Genomic DNA, 23,833 nt, shown 5'->3' with positions numbered 1-23,833 from the left:
CCAGTACCAGTCGGTCCCGGGTGAGAGCCTTCAGCGCTCCCCATTTGTCCGGTCAAGTAGTTAATGCCATCTACGGCAAATCTACAATAAGTGACGTCAAAAAAGGCATTTTTTCATCGCTTCCAATAAAATGTAATTGGATCTCTAGAAATATAGAAGAATTTGAATATTTAACAAGGGTAGAAGGAAATATTTATAATTTACTATAATATATACTTAATTAATTATCTTACTTCGAAGTATTGCCTTGAAATGTTCCACAAAAGTTTTTAATGCTAAGTGTAAGCGTTTTCGGGTAGCTCTTCGAACAACTTCTTGAAGTGTCATCTTCATCCCGGTACAGTCAAATCAAATCAAAAAATATTTATTCGGACAACATAAGATCCATAGGGTTAGTAACAAAAACTTACATACTAAGTTAGTTTACAAAATAAGGTGGACGATATTCGGATTTAAATCTGCCCGCCATCCCAATCAGGTGGCACTCTAAGGGCGAATCGTCATCATCATCACCAGCCCATTAACGTCCCCACTGCTGGGGCACGGGCCTTCCCTACGGATGGATAAGATCGGGCCTTAAACCACCACGCGGGCCCAGTGCGGATTGGTGGTTATTAACGACAACAAAAAGACATCACAAAACAAGAGAGATAATATGGGCGAATCGTAGGTATTTGTCGACAATCGGATTACGGTGAGAGCCTTCAGCGCTCTCCATTTGTCCGGCCAAGTAGTTAATGCCATCTGCAATAAGTCACGTCAAAAAAAAGGCTATCGCATTCAGGATTCTGTTGGAGCTCTAGAAAGTGCCGTTGGCATGAAAGTGGGAATGTTTCCGTTGTAAAAACTCTTTAATAGTAAGAACACTGGCTGCTTCTCTTTTTCAATTTGTTCTTTCTTCTACTCCAGTCTTACTTGCGTAAAGGCTAGGTTAGGTGAAAGCTCTTTTCGGCTTTTTGGCGGGAACAGGAACGGGACAGTTGCTTTCTTCATTGAATAATCTAAATAATTAATACGAAGTGTTAAATTGTGGTTAATGATCGCATTAAGTTAGTCGAAAAATATTCGTGATAGTGTTATTATATCGGAATATTCAATAAACAAAGTGTACCTATCTATTTTCGCTTCGTGCCAACAAGCCGCTTTATAACTCGAAAGTTTATGCGGACTTTTGAATTAATTCGTTTGGGTTTCGGAGTAGGAGTCTGCTCCGCGGGTGGGCGCTTAGGTTTCATCATTCATCGTCATCACCTTTCATCATTTCATTAATCATCATCAAGAAAAAAAAACATAAGACATGGCTGTATGGGCATAGTTCCCTTTGCCTTGCCCTTCGGGGAAAACCAAATAAAGCTCTTTTCCCGCCTTTTTTCTTTTTTTTCTAGACGACCATGCAAAATAAATGTTTTACTTAATGGGCAATTTACAAACGGTAGCAAATGATTGATGCATTAGGGTGACCATGCCATGAGTAATCAGTAAATAAATAATAAATAAGCAGAAGAATTACACATTTAATTTGGAAGACAACGGTAAATAGTATGTACTTATTTAGGAAAAAATGCCACAATAAAAAAAAAATGAGAGTCAGAGATAAAACTGGCTAAATGTATAAGTTTTACTATTTTATAAGTAGGTATAGGATAAAAAAGTAATTTTAATAGTTAAATATTAACGGATAAGTATTCCAAAAAGTTGACAATCTGAACTGGATTGGCTGAAGCACGTTAGGCCTCCCTGACCGGGTATATACCCACAAATTTTTAGTCTATAGCGGGTATGTACCCACTAATTTCTAGTCTATAGCGGGTATGTACCCACGAATTTCTAGTCTATAGCAGGTATGTACCCAATCATTTCTAGTCTATAGCGGGTATGTACCCACTAATTTCTAGTCTATAGCGGGTATGTACCCACTAATTTCTAGTCTATAGCGGGTATGTACCCACTAATTTCTAGTCTATAGCGGGTATGTAGTCACTAATTTCTAGTTTATAGTGGGCGTATACTCACTAATTTCTAGTTCATATGATGCGATAGTGGTTTTTGTCAATCGCTTATTTATGTTGTAAAATAACATTTAATAGTGCCTTTTCTTTGTGAGGTTCATGTAGATATGTACAGTTATTTTAACAGTAAAAATATTAGTGCTTTTGTATTAATAATTATCTTAATATTTGTAAATAGCTTTATCTATTAATAGTAATAATTTTTAATAAGAATCTAGCGTTGTTAATTACGAAAGTTAAAGATGCTAGAAGTATTAATATTGCTTTTCGTTTCAAGAAATAGTTTTCCTTTTCTGCACAGATGAAGAAACTTTAACACACTAAAAAATATCACGCCTATTTCCCGTTGGGCTTACGATTTATTACGATTAATAAATCGTAACCATAGAGTATCAACGGCTTGACGTGCCTTCCTAAGCACGGATCATCTTACTTTCGGACAATCATGTGATCAGCCAGTAATGTCCTTGCCGAACTAGGGTCCACAAAGAGATTTTTGTGATTTGTCCCCACCGGGATTCGAACTGGGACCTCCGGATCGTGTAAAAAGATCCGTGCTTTGGAAGACACGTCAAGCCATTGGTCCCGGTTATTACTTACTGGTGTAAGTACGTAGTCGTTACATGAGTCCTGTCAGGGGCGTAGGGCGGTTCAGTAATAACCCTGACACCAGGGTTGATGGGGTTGGTAATTCACCTCACAACCCACACGATAGAAGAAGAGTGAGGATAAAAACTAGAATCTCAGGGTTCGAAATAACATCTCAGAATACGGGTCACGAGTATTAATATGTATACACTTTGATACCATGTCACATTAACTTTTTTGACAAATTGAACTGTAAGTCTCATTAAATGTCAAATATGTTAGTGCGACAGGGTTCTAAAGTGAGTACATTCTATTGCTCATGACTGTACGTACCTCAAAAGTGCAGAGAAGAAAAAATCCTATCAATTTACTACTGCTAGTAGATTAAAAACAATATTTTTGTGTAATACTTATCTAGATAATAGTGTTTTAGTTTAAAGACTTTTAGTTCGATAAAATATCATCATCATCAGCCCATTAACGTCCCCGCTGGGGCACGGGCCTTCCCTATGGATGGATAGGGAGATCGGGCTTTAAACCACCACGCGGGCCCAGTGCGTATTGGTGGTTATTAACGACTGCTAATGCAGCCGGGACCAATGGCTTAACGTGCCTTCCGAAGCACGGAGGAGCTCGAGATGAAAACTTTTTTTTTGTGGTCACCCATCCTATGACCGGCCTTTGCGAAAGTTGCTTGACTTCAAAAATCGCAGACCGAGCGCGTTTACCGCTGCGCCACCGAGCTCCTCCGATAACATATACTTATTATTAAATGTAATAAGCAGGTAACGAGGAACTCTTCAGGCTACATTCACCAAAAACAATACAGATGGCATTGTACAGCTTTAACGAGATAATGGTGCTAATTCCTGTAAATACCATCTAATTTTATTTTAAGTTATATCTGTCATTTTCTTATCCGCCGAAAAGGAAAGGGACGGGTAATCGACAAGCATAAAATTTATGGAACACACGTCAATTTTAAGCACAAATCTAAACCAACCGTCTAAAAATTTTACGTCCGTCAATAACCCGACACAGTTAAGTAGATTGCATACCAGGGACGTACCTTTTGATTCGCCCGGGTTATTCATTCATTTACTCATTCTTCCTAAAATTAAGAGCTGTGAATCATCCGTCCCTTTCCTTTTCGACGGATATGAAAATGACGGATATAACTTAAAATAAAATTAGGCGGTGTCTGCAGGAATCGGGGCCAATTACCTATTTTCTCATTACTCGGGTACATAATTATTCCAAAATAGAATGTAATGGCAGAAGCATACATAACATACATACATAAACAGCCTATATACGTCCCGAAGGGGTATGGAGCATACTCCACCACGCTGCTCCAATGCGGGTTGGTGGAGGTGTTTTTACGGCTAATAGCCGGGACCAGCGGCTTAACGTGCCTTCCGAAGCTCGGAACCATCGGACTTTTTCGGACAATCAGGTGATTTTTCGGGTAATCAGGTGGTGGTGGTGATCAGGTGATGGTGGTGGTAGAAGCATATATAAAACTAATTGTTGTTTGATATTTGAGAGAGAGAGAGAGAGAGAGAGAGAGAGAGAGAGAGAGAGAGAAAGTGTTTATATTTGGATCACATTATGTATAGAATTAAACTGCTACCTATTTAGCTTCTTTTTATTTTTAACAGCTCCCGTGGTCTAGTGGTTTGAACGTTAGGCTCACGATCTGGAGGTCCGGGTTCGATTCCCGATGGGGACATTGTCGAAATCACTTTGTGAGACTGACCTTTGTTTGGTAAGGACTTTTCAGGCTTGAATCACCTGATTTTCCGAAAAAGTGAGATGATTTCGTACTTCGGAGGGCACGTTAAGCCGTTGGTCCCGGCTATTAGCCGTAACAAAACACCTCCACCAACCCGCAGTGGAGCAGCATGGTGGAGTATGCTACATACACCCTCCGGTTAATTGAGGGGAGGCCTGTGCCCAGCAGTGGGACGTGTATAGGCTGTTTATGTTATTTTGACCAGAATAGGTGGAAGATGTACTTAATTGTGCCTGCGTGTAATAAAAAGGGTCGTCATTTATACTCAAAAACAAAGATAAAAGATGTAATGTCTGTTATCCATGAAAAGATAGTTAAACGGAGGAAAATCTGTACTTCGCCATCTATATTGTTTTCGAGTTCCTCATTGTATTTTATAATAGTTATTTTTAAAATATTTTCACGTTTTAATCATAAGTGTTTTGGGACTTTATTTGTTTGAGACTTATTTTTAAGTAAGATTCTTTCAAAATGTATGGAAGTGTAATGTGTAATTATGTGTGTAGTGCGTGTGGAAGTGTGTATGTTTGATAAATTCGACGAATGAAAATAGGATTTCGGCCCATTTTTGAGTATACCTACGTATTAGGCGATTCTCACACTGCCTCTCATGATGCAGCGTAGCGCGTGGATGCGTGTTCTTCCGTTGCTTGTAAAGCCTAGGTTACACAGTGCGAGCTAACATGCGAGCTGACCGACTCAGTTATTGAGGTCCAGCTACTACGCACGTGTGACCGCATCATACGAGTTACTGTCATGTGCGAGTGGGACAGTTGCTCGCGTACGAGTTACTTCAACATTTTTTGTTTTTACTCGCCACTTGCCTTCCCCCACCACACCACTCGCACGCTGCTCGGTCGTCAACTCTCACGATTTTGCGAAATGACAGTAGCTCGTACGCTCGGGCCCACGCCGGGTACAGTGTTTCTTGTTTGGGCGACATGATACAAATGAATTATACCAGTACATTGGTATAGTAGCTGTGTTCTGCGACGCCAGCAGTTTGTATAGTGTGACCGTGCGAGGCGAGTCGAGTCGTCCCACTCGCACGTGACAGTAACTCGTATGATGCGGTCACACGTGCGTAGTAGCTGCACCTCAATAACTGACTCGGTCAGCTCGTACTGTGTAACCTAGGCTTAAGACTCTCTATCTCCGTTTGTATAGAAAACACGCACGGTCTAACACGCAGAAAATGCATCCACGCGCGTTCATGCGCGTGCACATATTTGAGTAAGTACCTAAACTACCTAAACTTCGGTTTAATGTATCTTTTAACATTTTTCCTTCACTTTATTACTTATCAATTAATTATTTTCGTTTCTGTTGTGTCAGTAAGATTGTTCAGTAAAAGCGAGAATCACAAGCAGGCAGAATTGATCCCTATGTATGTATAACGTGCAGTTCACCGCGTAGCCGGGGAAGAGGCGCGGCGCGTGCGACGCTTGGTCTTGCGAGAGGCTGTTTCTTCTGTTATCTGAAACAAAAACATAAAAGTTTAAAAAAAAAGTAATTTACTTACAATATGAATTCTACTGGATAAGATCTCTCTCTCTTTATTTAAGAGCTGCGCTCTTGTCGGTGGAGTAATCGCCATTCCTCTCTTCTTCCCGCCAAATCCTTCACCTCCTGATACGACACGACTTGCACCTTCTATTTGTTTCATAAATGTTCTCCTAAGTCTACCCCTTCCTCTCTTCCCTTAAGATACTTAAAATTAAAAGCTACGATTTGTGGAAAAGGAGCGAATGGGAAACTTAGAATGCATTCGCGGACTTACGACTGAGAAGTCTCGTAACTTTATCCAGAGTCGGACTTATAGTCTTGGCCGTTTTCTGAGTCAGCTAAGTTGTAGACAACTTCGAAAAATTTTTAGGATTGACATTGGTGCTGATTCTAGTGCATCATGTCACTAATTTAAGAGCCACGCTCTTGTCAGTGTAGCATTCTCCATGCTACTTTTAGGAAAAAATAGGGCAGTGGTTTCTTGCCTTCAGTCCTTCAGTACTCTGACGCGAGCGGGATATGAAGCCGACGACGGCTGAGAATATGACGGGTATCATTTAAAACAATATTAGATAGGGTGTCAACAAAAAAAAAGAAAAATGAAAAAAGATGATGTGTGTAAAAGTAAGATGATTCCGTGTTTCGGAGGGCACGTTATTAAGCTGTTAGTCCCGGCTATTAGCCGTAAAAACACCTCTACCAACCCGCAGTGAAGCAGCGTGGTGGAGTATGCTCCATACCCCCTCCGGTTGATTGAGGGGAGGCCTGTGCCCAGCAGTGGGACGCATATAGGCTGTTTATGTATGTATTTTATGTATTAGGAGGTATCTACAGGAATTGGGGCCATTAAGGTGACTAATAAGGGAACATATCTTTTTTTTTTTTTACGTGACTTATTGTAGATTTGCCGCAGATGGCATTAACTACTTGGCCGGAATGGGAACATATCGATCCCACAAACTATGCAAGCCTTTTTTTTGACATGACTTTTTGTAGATTTGCCACGGATGGCATTAACCACTTGGCCGGACAAATGGGGAGCGCTGACTCTCACCCGGTACAACGTTTAAGACAACAGGCCTGAGGGTGCCCAGTTGGGCGCGAACCTCGGCTCAGGGTGTCGTCTGAGAGGAAAAATATTTGAAAGAATTAATCGACTCTAGTGGGTCGATAGTGATAAGCGCTGATTGAGGGAAATGGTTGACCACGCCGGCGGGGTGGGTATCGGGGTCCTGGAGTGTTTGGTGTCGCGAGCTGATTGGCTGCCTCTATGACTCTATGTAAGCCAAGCGTATTCGCGATACTCTTCTTCTTCTTCACGATACTTACAGTGGTAGTAACTCTAGCGGGCACGGGCGGCGGCGGGCCGCGGCGCGGCGGCGCGGGCGGCGGCGGCGCACGCGCCGGGACCGCGGCCGCGGCCGACGAGCACGACGCTTGCGGTGTCTCCGGTCTGGAATATTGATAACATAATAAAAGTTCCGCACTAACTTTCAACATGTTGGTCAACATCGTCGCGCGCCAAATGTTGCTAAGTGGAAACCGTCCATCCAGATTCGTCAGGATATGTCTTCTAATTAAGTACTTATGGTTTGGTCGTCCTAAGGTAGTAGATATTGATTGTAGGGCTGCTGTCTTTGGGCGGGGATCACAAGTAGGTGTCAGGAGAGGGTCAGCCGGGAGTCACTATCATTATACTATTAAGCTAGCGGTACTGTCTGTAGTTCGCAGCTGTCGTCAGGCGGGGATCACAAGACGGTGTCGAGGGATCACGAGGGGTCAGGAGGAGGCCAGACGGGGGTCACTATCATTGTACTATGATGCTAGTGGTACTGATTGAAGTTCGCGTCTGTCATCGGGCGGAGATCACAAGATGGTGTCGAGGGGTCTTCTGACTCAGGAGGGGATTGCTGGGGTCACTATCATTGTACTATGATGCTCGTGGTATTGATTGTAGCTCGCGGCTGTTATTGATCACAAGACGTTGTCGAGGACGATTGATGGTGTTGAGGGGTCAGGAGTGGGTCAGGAGGGGGCCAGACGGGGGTCACTATCATTGTACTGTTATGCTAGTGGTATCTACTGACTGTAGTTCGCGGCTTTCGTCAGGCGGATATCACAAGACGGTGTCGAGGAGTCAGGAGTGGGTCAGGAGGGGGCCAGACGGGGGTCACTATCATTGTACTGTTATGCTTGTGGTACTGACTGTAGCTCGCGGCTGTCGTCAGGCGGGGATCACAAGATGGTGTCGAGGGTGTCGAGAGACTGCAGCAGAGCGGGGTCGCGGCTGCACCAGCGGGCCAGCTCGTCGGGGGTCACTACTCCATCGGCATTGGTGTCGATTAGCTGGAACAGGATAAAGGGGAAAGATTGGTAAATTGATTGTTGTACTCTGTGACTCCTAATTGACCACAAACTTTGGTCACAAACCCTGACACCAGGGTTGTAGTATATTTGTATTTATTGATGAGGTTGATAATCAAAAGGTTGGTAAGAGTTGGAGTCGTGGTATCCCTGTTGGTAGAATACTTGCCTGTCACTTTGAGGTCGCAGGTTCGAATCCAGAACAGGCCTAAACCAATGATGGTCGAATTTGTTTTCGAATTCATGTTTGGATCATAAATGATAATCACGTGCTTAGCGGTGAAGGAAAACATCGTGAGGAAACCCACATTCCCGAGAAATAGATTTTCGGAGGTGTGACCTAACCTTTATTGGGCTGGTTATACCTTCGCGGGTTAGGTCAGACAGGCTTCGCTTCTGTAAAAAACCGGACCTGTCGAATCTTCAGGTTAGGTAAGCTGACCCCGTCAAAAACGGGATAATGCTAGGGAGCTGATGAGGTTGGTAATCGCGGTTTATGCTGAGTGAGGCCCTTTTATAAAGGACACCACCTTTTTTTTTTGACTTATTGTAGATTTGCCGCAGATGGCATTAACTACTTGGCCGGACAAATGGGGAGCGCTGAAGGCTCTCACCCGGTACAACGTTTAAGACAACAGGCCTGAGGGTGCCCAGTTGGGCGCGAACCTCGGCTCAGGGCGTCGTCTGAGAGGAAAAATATTTGAAAGAATTAATCGACCCTAGAGGGTCGATAGCGATAAGCGCTGAATGAGGGAAATCGTCGACCACGCCGGCGGGGTCGGTATCGGGGACCTGAAGTGTTTGGTGTCGCGAGCTGATTGGCTGCCTCTATGGCTAGAGTAATCGGGTCGTCGGGATCGTATATTACGTCCTTCGGACGCCGATACAAGGACACCACCACCATCGTTGACCAGTTCATACAGTCAATTATTTGTATTTCTCGTGTTAGTTTCGCTTTTAGACAAGCCAAATCCTTGCATATTTTTCAAAATCTTCTTCGTTATTATTATGAACGTCAGTGTGGTTACTCATAAATTATTATTTTGTGTGTACTATTTATATAAGTAGGTATATATGTTAGGTTATGTATATAGGTTAGGTATACGTATATTATATTTGTAAGTATGTTATATATATTTATTTGCATGTATTTTATTGGTGAAATTGTACTTTATTGGTAATAAGATGTACTTATAGTTTGTACCCGCAATCTTTCAATTATTATTTTTTACATTTTACCTCACCTTATGGTTGCCTGGAAGAAATCGCTTTAAGCGATAAGGCCGCCATTTGCCATGTACTTAATTAAGAGACTTTTTGTAATTATTTATTTTTAGTTTGGTGCAATAAAGTGTATTTGTATTGTATTGTTGTTTTTATTATTTTGATTGTAAGTTATGTGTTACTCCGTGTTTTATATTATATATTTGTTATTTGTTTTATATTTGTTACTGTGGTGTCCCTTTATAATAAACGTTCTTTCTTTCTAATCCACCTCACAACCCACACGATAGAAGAAGAGATGATGGTGACTTACATGGAATATCCTGTCGACGTGGTCTTTGGCTGCCGTGTTGTGCACGGGCGGTGAGGCTGCACGCCCCACCAGCTCGTATATAGCCTGCACCACGGCCAGCATCTCCGCCCGGGATATACGACCGTCACCGTCCACGTCGTAGAGCGCGAAAACCCAGGACAGCTTCTCCTGGACAGAACCCCGCGCCACGCGGGAGAGGATCTCGAGGAATTCCTGGAGAGACGTAACAGAAAAAGTTGGTTATTCACATCAATCAATCGTCATCATCATTAATTTAAGAGCCACGTTCTTGTCGGTGTAGCATTCTCCATGCTACTTTTTTAGGGAAAAATACGGCAGTGGTTTGCCTCTTGCCATCTACAGCATTCTGTCTGACGCAAACAGTCAATATTTACATTGGCATTTCAGGCTTGAATCACCTGAAAGTATTCAATTTGAGGGATTCAACTCAAATTTAAGATGAATCCGCGCTTCGGGGGGCCCGTTAAGTTGTTCGTCCTGGCTTGCAATATCCAAACTAGGGATCACAAAGTGATTTTTGCCATATGTCCTCACCGGGATTTGGACCCTGGGCTTCCGGGTGGCGAGCCTAACTCAACCGCTGTAAAGGACTTACGGAAATCGTAAATAAAATAATAATAAATATAGGCAGAAGCAGTTCCTAAAGCACTTACATTAATTGCCTTACAAAGTGGTTGAAACTTTGCCAAAATCTTGCCACAATAAAACATCCTGTTACGACCCCTTACGACCTTGAACCATAGAATCTAATGTCAAATACTTCGAACCTGCCCACTCCATTATTACATGATTACATAAACTGCCTATATACGTCCCACTGCTGGGCACAGGCCTCCCCTCAATCAACCGGAGGGGGTATGGAGCATACTCCACCACGCTGCTCCACTGCGGGTTGGTGGAGGTGTTTTTACGGCTAATAGCCGGGACCAACGGCTTAACGTGCCCTCCGAAGCACGGAATTAACTTACTTTTTCGTACAATCAGGTGATTCAAGCCTGAAAAGTCCTTACGAAACAAAGGACAGTCTCACAAAGTGATTTCGACAATGTCCCCATCGGGAATTGAACCCGGACCTCCAGATCGTGAGCCTAACGCTCTAACCACTAGACCACGGAGGCTGTCAACGGACGGTGTCACTAACACCCTGGTTAATAACAAGCTACCCACGGCCTCTGTGGTCCAGTGGTTGAGCGTTGGTCTCACGATCCAGAGGACCCGGGTTCGGATCCCGGTGGGGAGTTATCACAAAAATCATTTTGTGATCCCTAGTTTGGTTAGGACACGATGATCACCTGATTGTCCGAAAGTAAGACGATCCGTGCTTCGGAAGGCACGTTAGCCGTTGGTCCCGGTTACTATTTACTGATGTAAGTGAGTAATCGTTACATGAGCCATGTCAGGGGCCTTTGGCGGCTCAATAGTAACCCTGACACCAGGGTTGATGAGGCTGGTATTTCACCTCACAACCCACACGATAAGAAAAAGATAACAAGATACCTATTGTTTTCCCAGAAAATATACGTAAGTATATATAAATATGTGTTTCCAATATGGTATGAACTGATAGGAACCCATCCAATTACAAATGGATTCCACGGGATGAGTCTAGCTTAGAAGGACAATGAGTTCGTTCTATTTATGAAAACATTATGTATGTACGTAAAAATGTATCTCTCCTTCGGAGAAACTGTGAAAGGCATACTTACAATACTTACAAGAAGTAAATATAAAATTGCTATTCAAAATTCTAGATTAAATTCAAATAAATAAAAAAATTGGAGTAAGGTCAGGTGAAGACCGGCATACTGTTCTAAAATTTGAGTTTGACTAAGTTTATTGAAGAAGATATCATTTTTAGATCAAGTTATATGATCGGGTATGATAGATAATTTACTCGGCTATGTTTATAAGTCTAAATATAAGAGAAAGCGCCGTAATCTTTTGAGATACAATCGTTTTTTTAAAACATGCCAAGTAGACGGTCTTCCAATGCAGTGTGAGGCAAGTCCGTCCACAAAAGAAAAAACGCATTATTAGTAAGTAGTAGTGAGTAAGTAAGTAAATTAAATTCATCTTTTTTACGCGACACTAAACACTTCAGAGCCCCGATACCGACCCCGCCGGCACCAGCCCAGTTGGTAGAGCGCTTGGCTCTCACTTTGAGGTCGCAGGTTCGGATGCAGCACAGGCCTAAGCCAATGATTGTCGAATATGTTTTCGAATTCATGTTTGGATCATAAATGATTATCACGTGCTCAGCGGTGGAGGAAAACATCGCGAGGAAACCCACATTCTCGAGAACTGCATTTTCGGAGGTATGTGACCTAACTTGTGTTGGGCTGGTTTTCCCTTCGCGGGTTGCAAGGTCTGACAGGCAGTCGCTTCTGTAAAAAACCGGACCTGTCAATTCACATACACTTCCGTGCAAAAAAAATGGACTTTTGATTATTTTCTTAACTTCATTAAAAAAAACAATTAATATATTATTTTATTATGTAAATAAAACTAAACTTATATTATTGTAGTTTATTAAAACTTATATTAAGTATATTATTATATTTCATAAAAAACAAATCGTCAGGTAAGTATAATATTCCTTCCATGAGGTTGAAACCAGCAATACCAGAGCTAGTGCTAGGTTTTGGATCTGTAGACATAGACCTCGTGCTAGTAACTAATTCTTAAACTTAAACAAATGAGCAATAACAAAAAAAACTAACAAAAGAGCAATAACAAAAACGTGACAGTTTCACTGCACGCAAGTGTATTCGGGAGTCAAAGGGACGAAGACAAGAGTGCGCGGGGGAAGTATCGACTGATCTACCAATAGCCGGTCGATGCGGGACTCACCCGCCCCCGCGCCTCGTACCGCACCACCAAAGAGATCTAAAATTCGGTTGTGCGCAGTCAAGGTCGATGCTCAAGAAGTTTGCCGGGACCTATAAGCGGACCCTGTGAAAAACGGAATAATGCTAGGAAGGTGATGGTTGTAACCAGTGATGTTTCATTCATGGAATGGAAGCAAAAAAAACATGTTTCCGGGATGTGGTTACGCCAGGGAGATGGTGATGATGATGGCGTACTTACTTCGAAGTTGACTTTGCCACTCTGCTTGTGTTTGATAGTGTTGAAGACATAGTGAGCATATTGGGACGCATCTGTAAAAAAAAACATCATCATCATCATCATCATCATCTGTATACATATACAGGGTGTTAGTGACATCGTAACGAATACTAAGGGGGATGATCCAGACCATGATTCTGAGTTGATATCAAGTGGAATTTACCGTCGCAAAATTCATGACTTTTTTAAATTAAGTATTTTCAGTTCCATACTTTTGCGACGGAAAATTCCACATGATATGAAAAAGAAAAGAAAGAAAGAAAAAATATCTCAGAATCATGGTCTGCATCATCCTTCAAAGTTTCCGTTACGATGTCACTAACACCCTGTATATATATGTATAAACAGCCTATACACGCCCAACTGCTGGGCAAAGGCCTCCCCTCAATCAACCGGAGGGGGTATGGAACATATTCCACCATGCTGCTCCAATGCGGGTTGGTGGAGGTGTTTTTACGGCTAATAGCTGGGACCAACGGCTTAACGTGCCTTCCGAAGCACGGAGGAGCTCGAGATGATACATCAAAGTCTTATAATAATTATTTTACTGTAATATATTTTGCTATGGCAATATTACGCCACGGAGTTTACCGACGAGGCATGTCTTCTTATTTCTCACTAATTTATTATGTAAATAATTTCCTAGTTTTTAATTTAATACAGTCCACTTAACATCTCGAAGAGTTTTAATTTTTAGATTGGTCATCCTCATACCTGCTGTCTTAAATGATGCACCGGGTCAGAGCCCTCAGCTCTGCCCATTTGAAGTATACATACCTCCAAGAGGGAAGAATTGAGAGAATATGTGCTTGAAGGCTTCCTCGTCCACCACTCCGGTTGGACATTCCTGTGGCAGGAAAATACAGGTAGATAATATGTAAAAAGGAATGGTGAAAGAAAAGAAGGAAAAAGATTTCTCTTTTCGAGTATCGGAATAGGCATCTATAGAACAATCGACCCGATTACTCTAGCCATAGAGGCAGCCAATCAGCTCGCGACACCAAACACTTCAGGTCCCCGATACCGACCCCGCCGGCGTGGTCGACAGATTTCCCTCATTCAGCGCTTATCGCTATCGACCCACTAGGGTCGATTAATTCTTTCAAATATTTTTCCTCTCAGACGACGCCCTGAGCCGAGGTTCGCGCCCAACTGGGCACCCTCAGGCCTGTTGTCTTAAACGTTGTACCGGGTGAGAGCCTTCAGCGCTCCCCATTTGTCCGGCCAAGTAGTTAATGCCATCTGAGGCAAATCTACAATAAGTCACGTCAAAAAAAAAAATAGAACAAACTTCAAAACGACTATTATACTAGTTGACGCCCCCCTCTATTTCGGCGTCCGGTGCGGGGGCACACCTCACACCGCCCTAGTCCCGCCACTGGTGTTGAAAGGCGCATCGCGCGGCAAAATCAAACATATGAAGACGCTAGAAACCGTTCACACTCACCTGTTTAAATCCGCGATACATGAGTTTGATCTCATGCGGCGTGAACCTCGTGCTCCTGGCCAAAGCTCCGATGGTTTCAGGTCGATGTCGCGCGCCACTCATGCACATACTTTCCTCGCATTCCTCTTCTGTGGACAATAAATCAGAAATCAGAATCATTTATTCAACGTCACTATCATGGATAAACTTGTTCAAGGTCAATGTAACATTTTTGAATTTACGTAATTTCGCAAGGTGTTATGCCTGAGTCTCCTCTACAGCCAAGTGGTTAATGCCATCTGCGACAAATCTACAATAAGTCACGTCAAAAAAAAATGTCATGGTACAACTATACTGGAATAGAACTAACTGTTGACAATTGCAACATAAAAATACCTTTTAAAAAAAGTAATTAAAAAATATAAATTCTTTACTTTTTTAATTAGTTTTATATACATCGATCTCTCTTTTATTATCGGACGTGTTTGTAACCTTTGTAATTACCTACTTAAATTGAATTATATGCGAAGTAACAAAACAATCAGCGTTTCTTTACTACAGTCTACGAGTGGTGAAATAATCATTCCACACACATATAAACATTAACACAATCAATCAGAATCAGAATTATTTATTCAACGTAACTATCATGGATAAACTTGTTCAAGGTCAATGTAACATTTTTGAATTTACGTAATTTCGCAAGGTGTTATGGCTGAGGAGAAGAGATGACAAGAAACTGCAACAGCAACACATCTTTTAAATCAATGGTCTACATTACAACACATTTAGTACCAGACCTTTTATCATTTAGGTAGTCATTAATCTTATAATAAGCTTTTTTATATAAAGTAAGCTTAACATGAGCTTTTAAATTTTCTATATATAATATACAGCTCATCATCATCTTCTTCCTAGCGTTATCCCGTTTTTCACAAGGTCTGCTTACCTACCCTGAAGATTTGACAGGTTTTTTACAGTAGCGAATGCCTGTCAACCCGGAGGTCCCAGGTTGAAATCCCATTCGATGCACGGATCATCTTACTTTCGGACATTCGGGTGACCAGCCTATAATGTCCTAACTAAACTAGGGATCATAAAGAGTTTTTGTGTGATACGTCCCCATTGAGACTCGAACCAGGGACCTCCGGATCGTGAGCCCAACATTACAGTGGAGTATGCTCCATACCCCCTCCGGTTATTTCAGAGGAGGCCTGAGCCCAATTGAAAATAATTAAAAATAAACATGAAAATTGCGACGGAAAATTTCACTTAATATCAACTCAGAATCATGAGCTGAATCATTCCCCTCAGTATTCGTTATGATGTCACTAACACCCTGTATCACTAGTGCCATTACAAAAAAAAAACACCCTGGATGTTATCAAGAAACGACTAAAGTATTTTGTGTTTAATATTGTTCTTCAAAAACGAGTATTGATTCGGAAAACAATGAAAAACTCTTCTCTTTAGTGTTGCATTAAAAAAAAAACTTTAGACAATTTGAAAAGTCATCCAATCTAAAGATTGGATTGATTGTCTTGATTGGAATTGTCTTGGTCTTGATTGGATCTTCTTTAGAAAAGGGATAACTTTTCGAATAAAATGGTTCTTATTTCTCTGTATCTATCTAATAAATAAGAAATAATTGTAACAGTAAGAAAATTTGAAAGTCAGTAATCAGTACTTCTTTCGATATCCTTCACCATGTTCAAACATCACGTTTGTCCAATCCACCAAACGAGGATACGAAGAAAATTCATCGGAGACGTAATACCAATCGACAGAAAGACGGTCAAAAAATACTCCAAAATTTTCCGAGACGCCCGAATGATTGGCACGATGACACTTTTTCTTGTTGTCACAACCTTGCTCCTCACTTCTAAAGCTTTCTATAATGTCACTGAACCTGTAAATAATGAGACAAAAACAGTTAAAGCGATCCCAGCTATAGTTTGGTATACCAGTGAGGTCTACTGGATTGCTCTTGACAGAAAAGTGCACTGTTTTAACGGATCGAAGTGTTTAGAGTGCGATATTTTTAGCAGAGATACCCAGCCTCAGAATCCTGGCGCGTACTTATTCTATGGAGGTTATATAGGACACTTCCCGTTGCCAAGACACCCAAAGACCATCTGGGGTATTTTAATGGAGGAATCTCCTAATCTAAAAAGACCTTTGCTCTATGAAGATGGTGTGAAATTGTTCAATTTCTCATCGACTTATAGCAGACATAGCGATGTCCCTTTCCCCTTGTTCTGGATGAAGAGTTTAGACGCTTTGAGGTCCAAAGACTACTTTCTAGAAACTTCGAAGAAGAACGAGTTGCTATCGAAAAATGCTCCAGTAATGTATATGCAGTCTGATTGCTTACCAGCGACAGAAAGGGACGACTATGTCATTAAACTTATGGAGTACATAAAAGTAGACTCTTATGGTTCCTGTGTTCATAACAAGGATTTACCTTTAGCAAGGAAATATATAGAAACTGTCGGCACTGGAGTGACAGATACTTACCAAAATCATCTGTATGGTTCAGAGCTTTTGCAAATAATGGCCCAATATAAGTTTATAGTAGCCATAGAGAACGGTATCTGCAATGATTATATGACTGAAAAGATTTGGCGGGCTTTAGAAGTGGGTGTAGTGCCGATCTACTACGGCTCGCCGCTGATCAGGGACTGGCTGCCGAACAACAAGTCGGCCATACTGCTGGAGGACTTCCCCACGCCGGAGCTGCTCAGCCAACACCTGCACTACCTCCTGAACAACGACACGGCGTACGAAGAATACCTCGAGCATAAGACTTTTGAACGCATTTCGAATAAGAAGCTAATTGCTGAGATTAAAGCTAGACCTTACCAGACTGATTTAGAGGATATAATTGATAAGTTCGAGTGTTTTATTTGCGAAAAGCTTTACATGAACAGCAGTAGAATCAACATAGTTAATAAGAAACATTTTGAATGTACACTTGAGCCAACATCCGCGTTGACGTTGACTGTAAATCCTTCAAATTTTTGGCTGGATATAATAAGGAAGGACAAAGCAAAACTCGATAGCATTTATGAAGAGATGAAGGGGACTGAATTGAATTCTTCGTTGCATCCTTCTAATACATCATGGTGGTGATACGCTAAAAGTCTAAGCCCTCAAACTGGATGACAGCGGCAGCGGCGCGACGGCGGCGGTGCGGGGAGCGGCGCGTTCAAATGCTAAGGTTTATGTTGAAGTGTTCTCGATGGCAGCGGCGAGGCGAGCGGGGTACGAGCGGTGCGCTCTAGTCGAGCGGTGTCATGCGTTTGACACTCGCCTTTTTGTTTCCTTTGTTCAATATAGGGATTCAGATCTTCTTTTTACCATAATAAATCGTACGAAACAAAAGAACTACAATCGAAAATGCGTTGTCGCCGTTTCGACATCGCGTTCATTTGAGACACAACTCTATACCGCCGCAACACCGCGCGATTTGGCCGCTGGCATCGAGAACGGAACAGCGGCCGCGGCGGCGCTTCCCGCGCCGCCTCCGCTGTCATCCAGTTCGAGGCCTAAGGCCTCGTTCAGGAATACGCGGGGTGTCAAGCTTTTTCACCATTTATGGAGAGGCGGGCAGTTCAGTGACATAGCGGCGTACCGCCAACACTTCACACAAAACACCTCGTTTTACACAGACAGTACAATTTGACGTGTATCTTTTACACGCATCTGTGAAGAAAGAACGAAAGAAAGAAAGAAATAATATTTATTCCACATACTAATGTTTTCACATATTAAAAAAAAAAAAACAATTATGAATGTATGCCGAAATGGTTCCACCTCAGTATAATGCCATATTAGCCTAGACTATGAGGGGGTGATGTAAACGTAGTTCAGCCGCTGGTGGGGAGCGGGGAGTTGCCGTTCTATACGTATTATTCCGTATGCTATCATCATCATCATCACCAGCCCATTAACGTCCCCACTGCTAGGGCACGGGCCTTCCCTATGGATGGATAGGGAGATCGGGCCTTAAACCACCACGCGGGCCCAGTGCGGATTGGTGGTAATTACCGACTGCTAATGCAGCCGGGACCAACGGCTTAACGTGCCTTCCGAAGCCCGGAGGAGCTCGAGATGAAAACTTTTTTTTTTGTGGTCACCCATCCTATGACCGGCCTTTGCAAAAGTTGCTTAACTTCAACAATCGCTTCAAGAATCGCAGTATGCTATAATACAAGTCAATGCGACCTTGCCGACACCCATCTGCATCGGCGCGCGGTCATTATCAGCCGTACGACGCCCACTGCTGGGCATAGGCCTCCCCCAAGGATCTCCACGACGATCGGTCCTGCGCTGCCCGCAACCAGCGGGCCTACTCACTGAGCATCGTCCGACACGTGGTCGCCACGTGGTCGTGGTCGGAGCGCGGTGTTGTGTGAAAATCGCCTAACTCATAAATATTTTGCATTCTAATGTAATGTTCCAAGGCTTAGAATCATTACTAGAACAATTCAAATTCAAATTCAAAAATATCTTTATTCAGTAGGTAACATGGTTACACTTTGACTCGTCAATTTTTACATGACGAACGTCTCATCCGCCTAAAACTACTGCAGCTTCTCACAACCTGTATAGCCGGGGAAAAGAAGCTGCAAGAAAAACCTCGGCACAGGGCCCTAGACGTTCTTTAAAAAAATAAAAATAAACATAAAATATTGATATACAATTGAGTAATTTAGCTGCCTAATATCAGTTCTCAGACAGTTAATCCCATGCATTCATATCTTCTAAATAATCACTAATAACTTTATAATAACCTTTTTTGTAAAGTTTTTATTTAACTACTGTCTTAAAGCAGTTGAAAGGCAAATTCTGAATGTCAATGGGAATCTTATTGTAAAAACGTATACATTGCCCCTTAAAAGATTTAGTAATCTTATGTAATCGACTGACTTGTAAAGCAAGTGATTTGAGCATATATAAGTATAAGTTATTGGTATTTTATTTAAGGATAATAATTGTATTTCATTTAAATTATATTTGCATTAAAATAATAAACATTTATATTTCTTCTGTCTTCGTTGGCTTTCATTCGTAGGCATGTTTCTCAAACGGTGAGCGCCGGTTCAAACCCCGGCATCGTACTTGCACCAATGAGTTATTAATTTACCTTAAGTGCAGTCACTAACACAGTTGTCTCAAGCATTATAGACGGCGATACGGCTCACCTATCACGTTGGTCTAACAGAAAGCTCGGTGAGGCGTGGGTGGACAACGGCTTAACGTGGCTTCCGAAGCACGGAGGAGCTCGAGATGAAAACTTTTTTTTGTGGTCACCCATCCTATGACTGGCCTTTGCGAATGTTGCTTAACTTCAACAATCGCAGACCGAGCGCGTTTACCGCTGCGCCACCGAGCTCGGATCCTCAACCGAGATCGTCAGAGTATCCCAAGTTATTATGCCTCGTTCAGTATGAGGACTTCATTCAAGCCTTTATGTCTATTCAGAGCGGTTCCCATTTTGATGTTGTGTTTGTATAGTGAAACGAACCAACTTTTATGCTGTGAAAGATGTGTTGCCGGTTTAGGCGCCCAGGGGCTTATTTTTGAATCACTCGCTTTAAAGAGAACGAATGCAATTTTGTCAGTCACGGCAGAAAACTGGAGCAATTTCGAAAAACATGTCCAGAACCTTGAAAATGAATATTGGGAAAAAGACATGGAAATGGAAAATGAAATGGAAGATTTTATTATAAAAGTCGGAGATACCAGTGACGAAGATTCTTTAAGTTTTTGTAGCGATACGTTAGATGATTCAGATGAATAAATATTAACTTAAATGAAAACGTGGTATTATTTTATTCACATTTTGTTACATACATAATAAAAATATATCGATATTGAAAACGTCACGTCACTAGAGAATTGCCATGTCGACCTGTCGTCTACATTAGGCACTCTTTGATACCTACCCTGAATACCTTATCATCATCAGCCCATTAACGTCCCCACTGCTGGGGCACGGGCCTTCCCTATGGATGGATAGGGAGATCGGGCGTTAAACCACCACGCGGGCCCAGTGCGGATTGGTGGTTATTAACGACTGCTAATGCAGCCGGGACCAACGGCTTAACGTGCCTTCCGAAGCACGGAGGAGCTCGAGATGAAAACTTTTTTTGTGGTCACCCATCCTATGACCGGCCTTTGCGAAAGTTGCTCAACTTCAATAATTGCAGACCGAGCGCGTTTACCGCTGCGCCACCGAGCTCCTCACCCTGAATACCTGTCTTCACAAAAATAAGGATGTCCAACTGGTGTTAGATATGCGTGGTGTAAGGTCAGGGTCGCGAATTTCCTGATAGACTTGTTCAATTACAAATTTCACATTTTCCGTTGCTTCCAGCCACACATTTTCCGGATTCACCGAAAAGGTTAACGCTGATGTCGGCAGTGGGCAATCATACTGTTTCTTTGTCACGATATTCACTCTTCTACTGTTCTTGTGCAGCTTCTTACAAACGAAACATTCAAATTCTTTAACTACAGCTTCCAAATTCGTTTGATACGGCCTTTCAGTCAATTCGTCGAGAATCCTTTGATTAGACACCAGCCCTAACGTCTTGTGCTCGAGGTATTCTTCGTACGCCGTGTCGTTGTTCAGGAGGTAGTGCAGGTGTTGGCTGAGCAGCTCCGGCGTGGGGAAGTCCTCCAGCAGTATGGCCGACTTGTTGTTCGGCAGCCAGTCCCTGATCAGCGGCGAGCCGTAGTAAATCGGCACTACACCCACTTCTATAGCTCTCCAGAACTTCTCCGTCGTATAGTCATTGCAGACAGCGTTCTCAATTGCAATGATGAACTTGTACTGTGCAATGTATTTCATCAGCTCTTCGCCGTATAGATGAAACCGATACGTGTAAGTCCATTTTGGGATTGAATTTACGTACATTTGGTGCAAAGGCAGCTCCTTATTTCGAAGACAGGATCCGTACGAATCCACTTTGATGTGCTCCATTAATTTCTCAACGTAAACATCTCTTTCGGTCGACGTAAGGCAATTCGATTGGAGATACATTACTGGAGCAAATTCTTTAAGAAGAGAGTTTTTCGTTGAAGTTTTGACGAAGTATAGAGGAGTAGTGATTGCGTCTATCCCTCGTAGAGTCATTAAAGGTATAGGGACGTCGCTAAATCGGCTAAAAGTTGCTGAGAAATTAAACAAATTCAGTCCTTCTTGATGCATCAGCATGAGTCTATCAATTGGAGACTCGTCATTGAGAAGTCCCCAGATGACATCAGGACCTCTGGGCAAAGGAAATCTTTGGATATCATCAATATAAAACAGGTAAGCTTTGGTATCGTTCGGTTCGGATGTTTTATGGAAAATATTGCATTCGTAATTGTGGGAGCCATTCGGGCAACGTATTCTTCTATTCGCTGGCATCCACCACAGGATATTAGTATACCACGCTATTGCCGGAAGAGTTACGTTCGTTAAGGATATATTCTTCATCGGATAGCTTGGATCACAATGGTCTGATTTCATTAACCAAATAATTATTGTGATGAAAGTGGAAACTGTTATGAAACAAGCTATCATTTCTTGGATGTTCCACGGATGTATTTTGAATAATCTTCGGTCATTCAAGGCAGATGGAGTTAAAAACTTATGGCGACATTTCTGAGGCTTCACGTCAATTTCCAAGTGATGCTTTTCTGATTCTAACAGCCTCCATGGTCTAGTGGTTGGAGCGTTGGGCTCACGCACTGGAGGCCCAGCTTCGATTCCCGATTTTGATGGCGAAATCACTTTGTGAGACTTTCCTTTGTTTAGCAAGGACATTGCACTCTGAATCACCTGATTGTCCAAAAAATTAAAATGATTCCAGGAAGGCAAGTTCAGCCGTTGGGTCAGCCATACCACCTCCACTTACCCGCAGTGGAACAGCGTGGTGGAGTATGCATTATCCATATTATCCATTCCCCTTGATTGAGTGGAGGCCTGTGCCCAGCAGTGGGATGTATTTAGGCTGTTAATGTTAGTATATTTTATATTTTAAGCTCAAATACTATTTTAAATAAGTATAACCCAGGCTTATATACAGCAACTTTATACTTTCTTAGCATATGGAGTACATACTTAATTTTCCTAGCATTTCTAAATGTCTTCGGAAAATACAATGTTCGTTTTTCTTCTTTCTAATAATGCAAGTTTATTTTTCTATTTCTTTCATCCTGACATTGAAAACAAATAAATCAAAGTGAATATAATGTTTTTGTTTAAATTCGCCTTAACAAAGGCAGGCAAAGATCTGCCGATATAGCCTTGACTAAATAATTTAAATATCACTAAAATAGTGCGCGAAAATCCCAGATACTTTTTTTTTTAATGATTTTTGTTTTTATAGCACTTACCCGTAAGTAATTAGGGAAACTCACAAAGAGAAAATTAAAAATCTTTTATTACAAAAAGTTCCTCTTCCTATATCTATTTCGGTCCTACTTGCTTCTAATGATCCTCAAATATATAAGTTGTTAGCCACATTTATTCATGTAAGTAAATAATATTAAATTATAGTTAAATATAATGTTTATTTTATACCTATTTATATGTGTAAGTATATTGATATTCCTTACCTTACCTTATGATCCTTTATTTCAAAATTTCTTTTTTTTTATTAGATTTACCAACAGTTACAACATTATTACTACGCTTATTCAACAAACATAGGTATTATTCTAAATGCGTAACCAATTAAAGGTAAACAGCTAACAATTTGTATAAACTTATCAAGGTCAAAGTAACGTGTGTGTGTGTTTTCAAGTGTGTTTGCATGTATATGCGTGTTTACGTGTGCTACAATAAGTATATATATGTATATAGAATATGAACATAGATACATACGATATAATATACATAAAATATCAGCCGCCTTAAAATCTGAACCCTGTTGATCCTGCATTAAATGATTGGAATACTTGCGACTTTAGCCCAAATTTACTGATAGAAAATAAGTCGATATCTGTGAACTGATTGTTGTAGGTTAAAATCATTCGACTAATAACGGATTTTTTTCCATAGTTAGTGGAATGTAAAGGGGTAACAAAAATCTTTGTATGACGGGTATGACGTCTGGGTACATTAAAACCAATCTGTTGAAGGAGTTCCGGACAATCAAGTCGATTTTGTAAGATATCATACAATAGAAACGTTTCCTTTCTCCATAAACGTTTCCTAAGTCTTTATCCTCTACATTCAAATCTACATTTCATGGCAAATATGCAATTCGCATGACGCCAAAGAAGAGAGAAAAAAAAAGAGAAAATTTAAATCGAAAAAAATTCTGACTCGGATGGGATTTGAACCCTTAGAACAATAACTAACTTGACCCCGCAGCTCTTGTCAAGTCAGGACGAGCGTGTTAACCATTCATCATCATCAGCCCATTAATCCCCACTGCTGGGGTACGGGCCTTCCCTATGGA

General features: G+C 41.6%; 2 protein-coding genes across 3 annotated transcripts in view; one reads left to right on the top strand and one right to left on the bottom strand.

Moving 5' to 3' along the window:
- LOC126379517 (GTPase Obg) overlaps nt 1–23,833 on the top strand; it is a 136,470-nt gene that overhangs the window by 57,650 nt on the left and 54,987 nt on the right. The window lies entirely within an intron of this gene.
- The window catches only part of LOC126379610 (Kv channel-interacting protein 4-like), a 110,790-nt gene continuing 92,508 nt past the window's right edge, over nt 5,552–23,833 (bottom strand). For both annotated transcript variants that reach the window (XM_050028432.1, XM_050028431.1), the window contains exons 3-8: nt 14,394–14,521; nt 13,724–13,793; nt 12,908–12,978; nt 9,800–10,012; nt 8,105–8,244; nt 5,552–5,869 (exon numbers count right to left, since the gene is read on the bottom strand). In XM_050028432.1, the coding sequence (XP_049884389.1) occupies nt 8,134–8,244; nt 9,800–10,012; nt 12,908–12,978; nt 13,724–13,793; nt 14,394–14,521 (593 nt within the window). In that variant the 3' untranslated portion in view covers nt 5,552–5,869; nt 8,105–8,133. The remainder of the gene's footprint in view (nt 5,870–8,104; nt 8,245–9,799; nt 10,013–12,907; nt 12,979–13,723; nt 13,794–14,393; nt 14,522–23,833) is intronic.

The sequence above is a fragment of the Pectinophora gossypiella genome, chromosome 29 (genome assembly GCF_024362695.1).
Source record: "Pectinophora gossypiella chromosome 29, ilPecGoss1.1, whole genome shotgun sequence".
Classification (NCBI taxonomy): Eukaryota; Metazoa; Arthropoda; class Insecta; order Lepidoptera; family Gelechiidae; genus Pectinophora; species Pectinophora gossypiella.
This window is presented reverse-complemented; position numbering and strand designations above follow the sequence as displayed.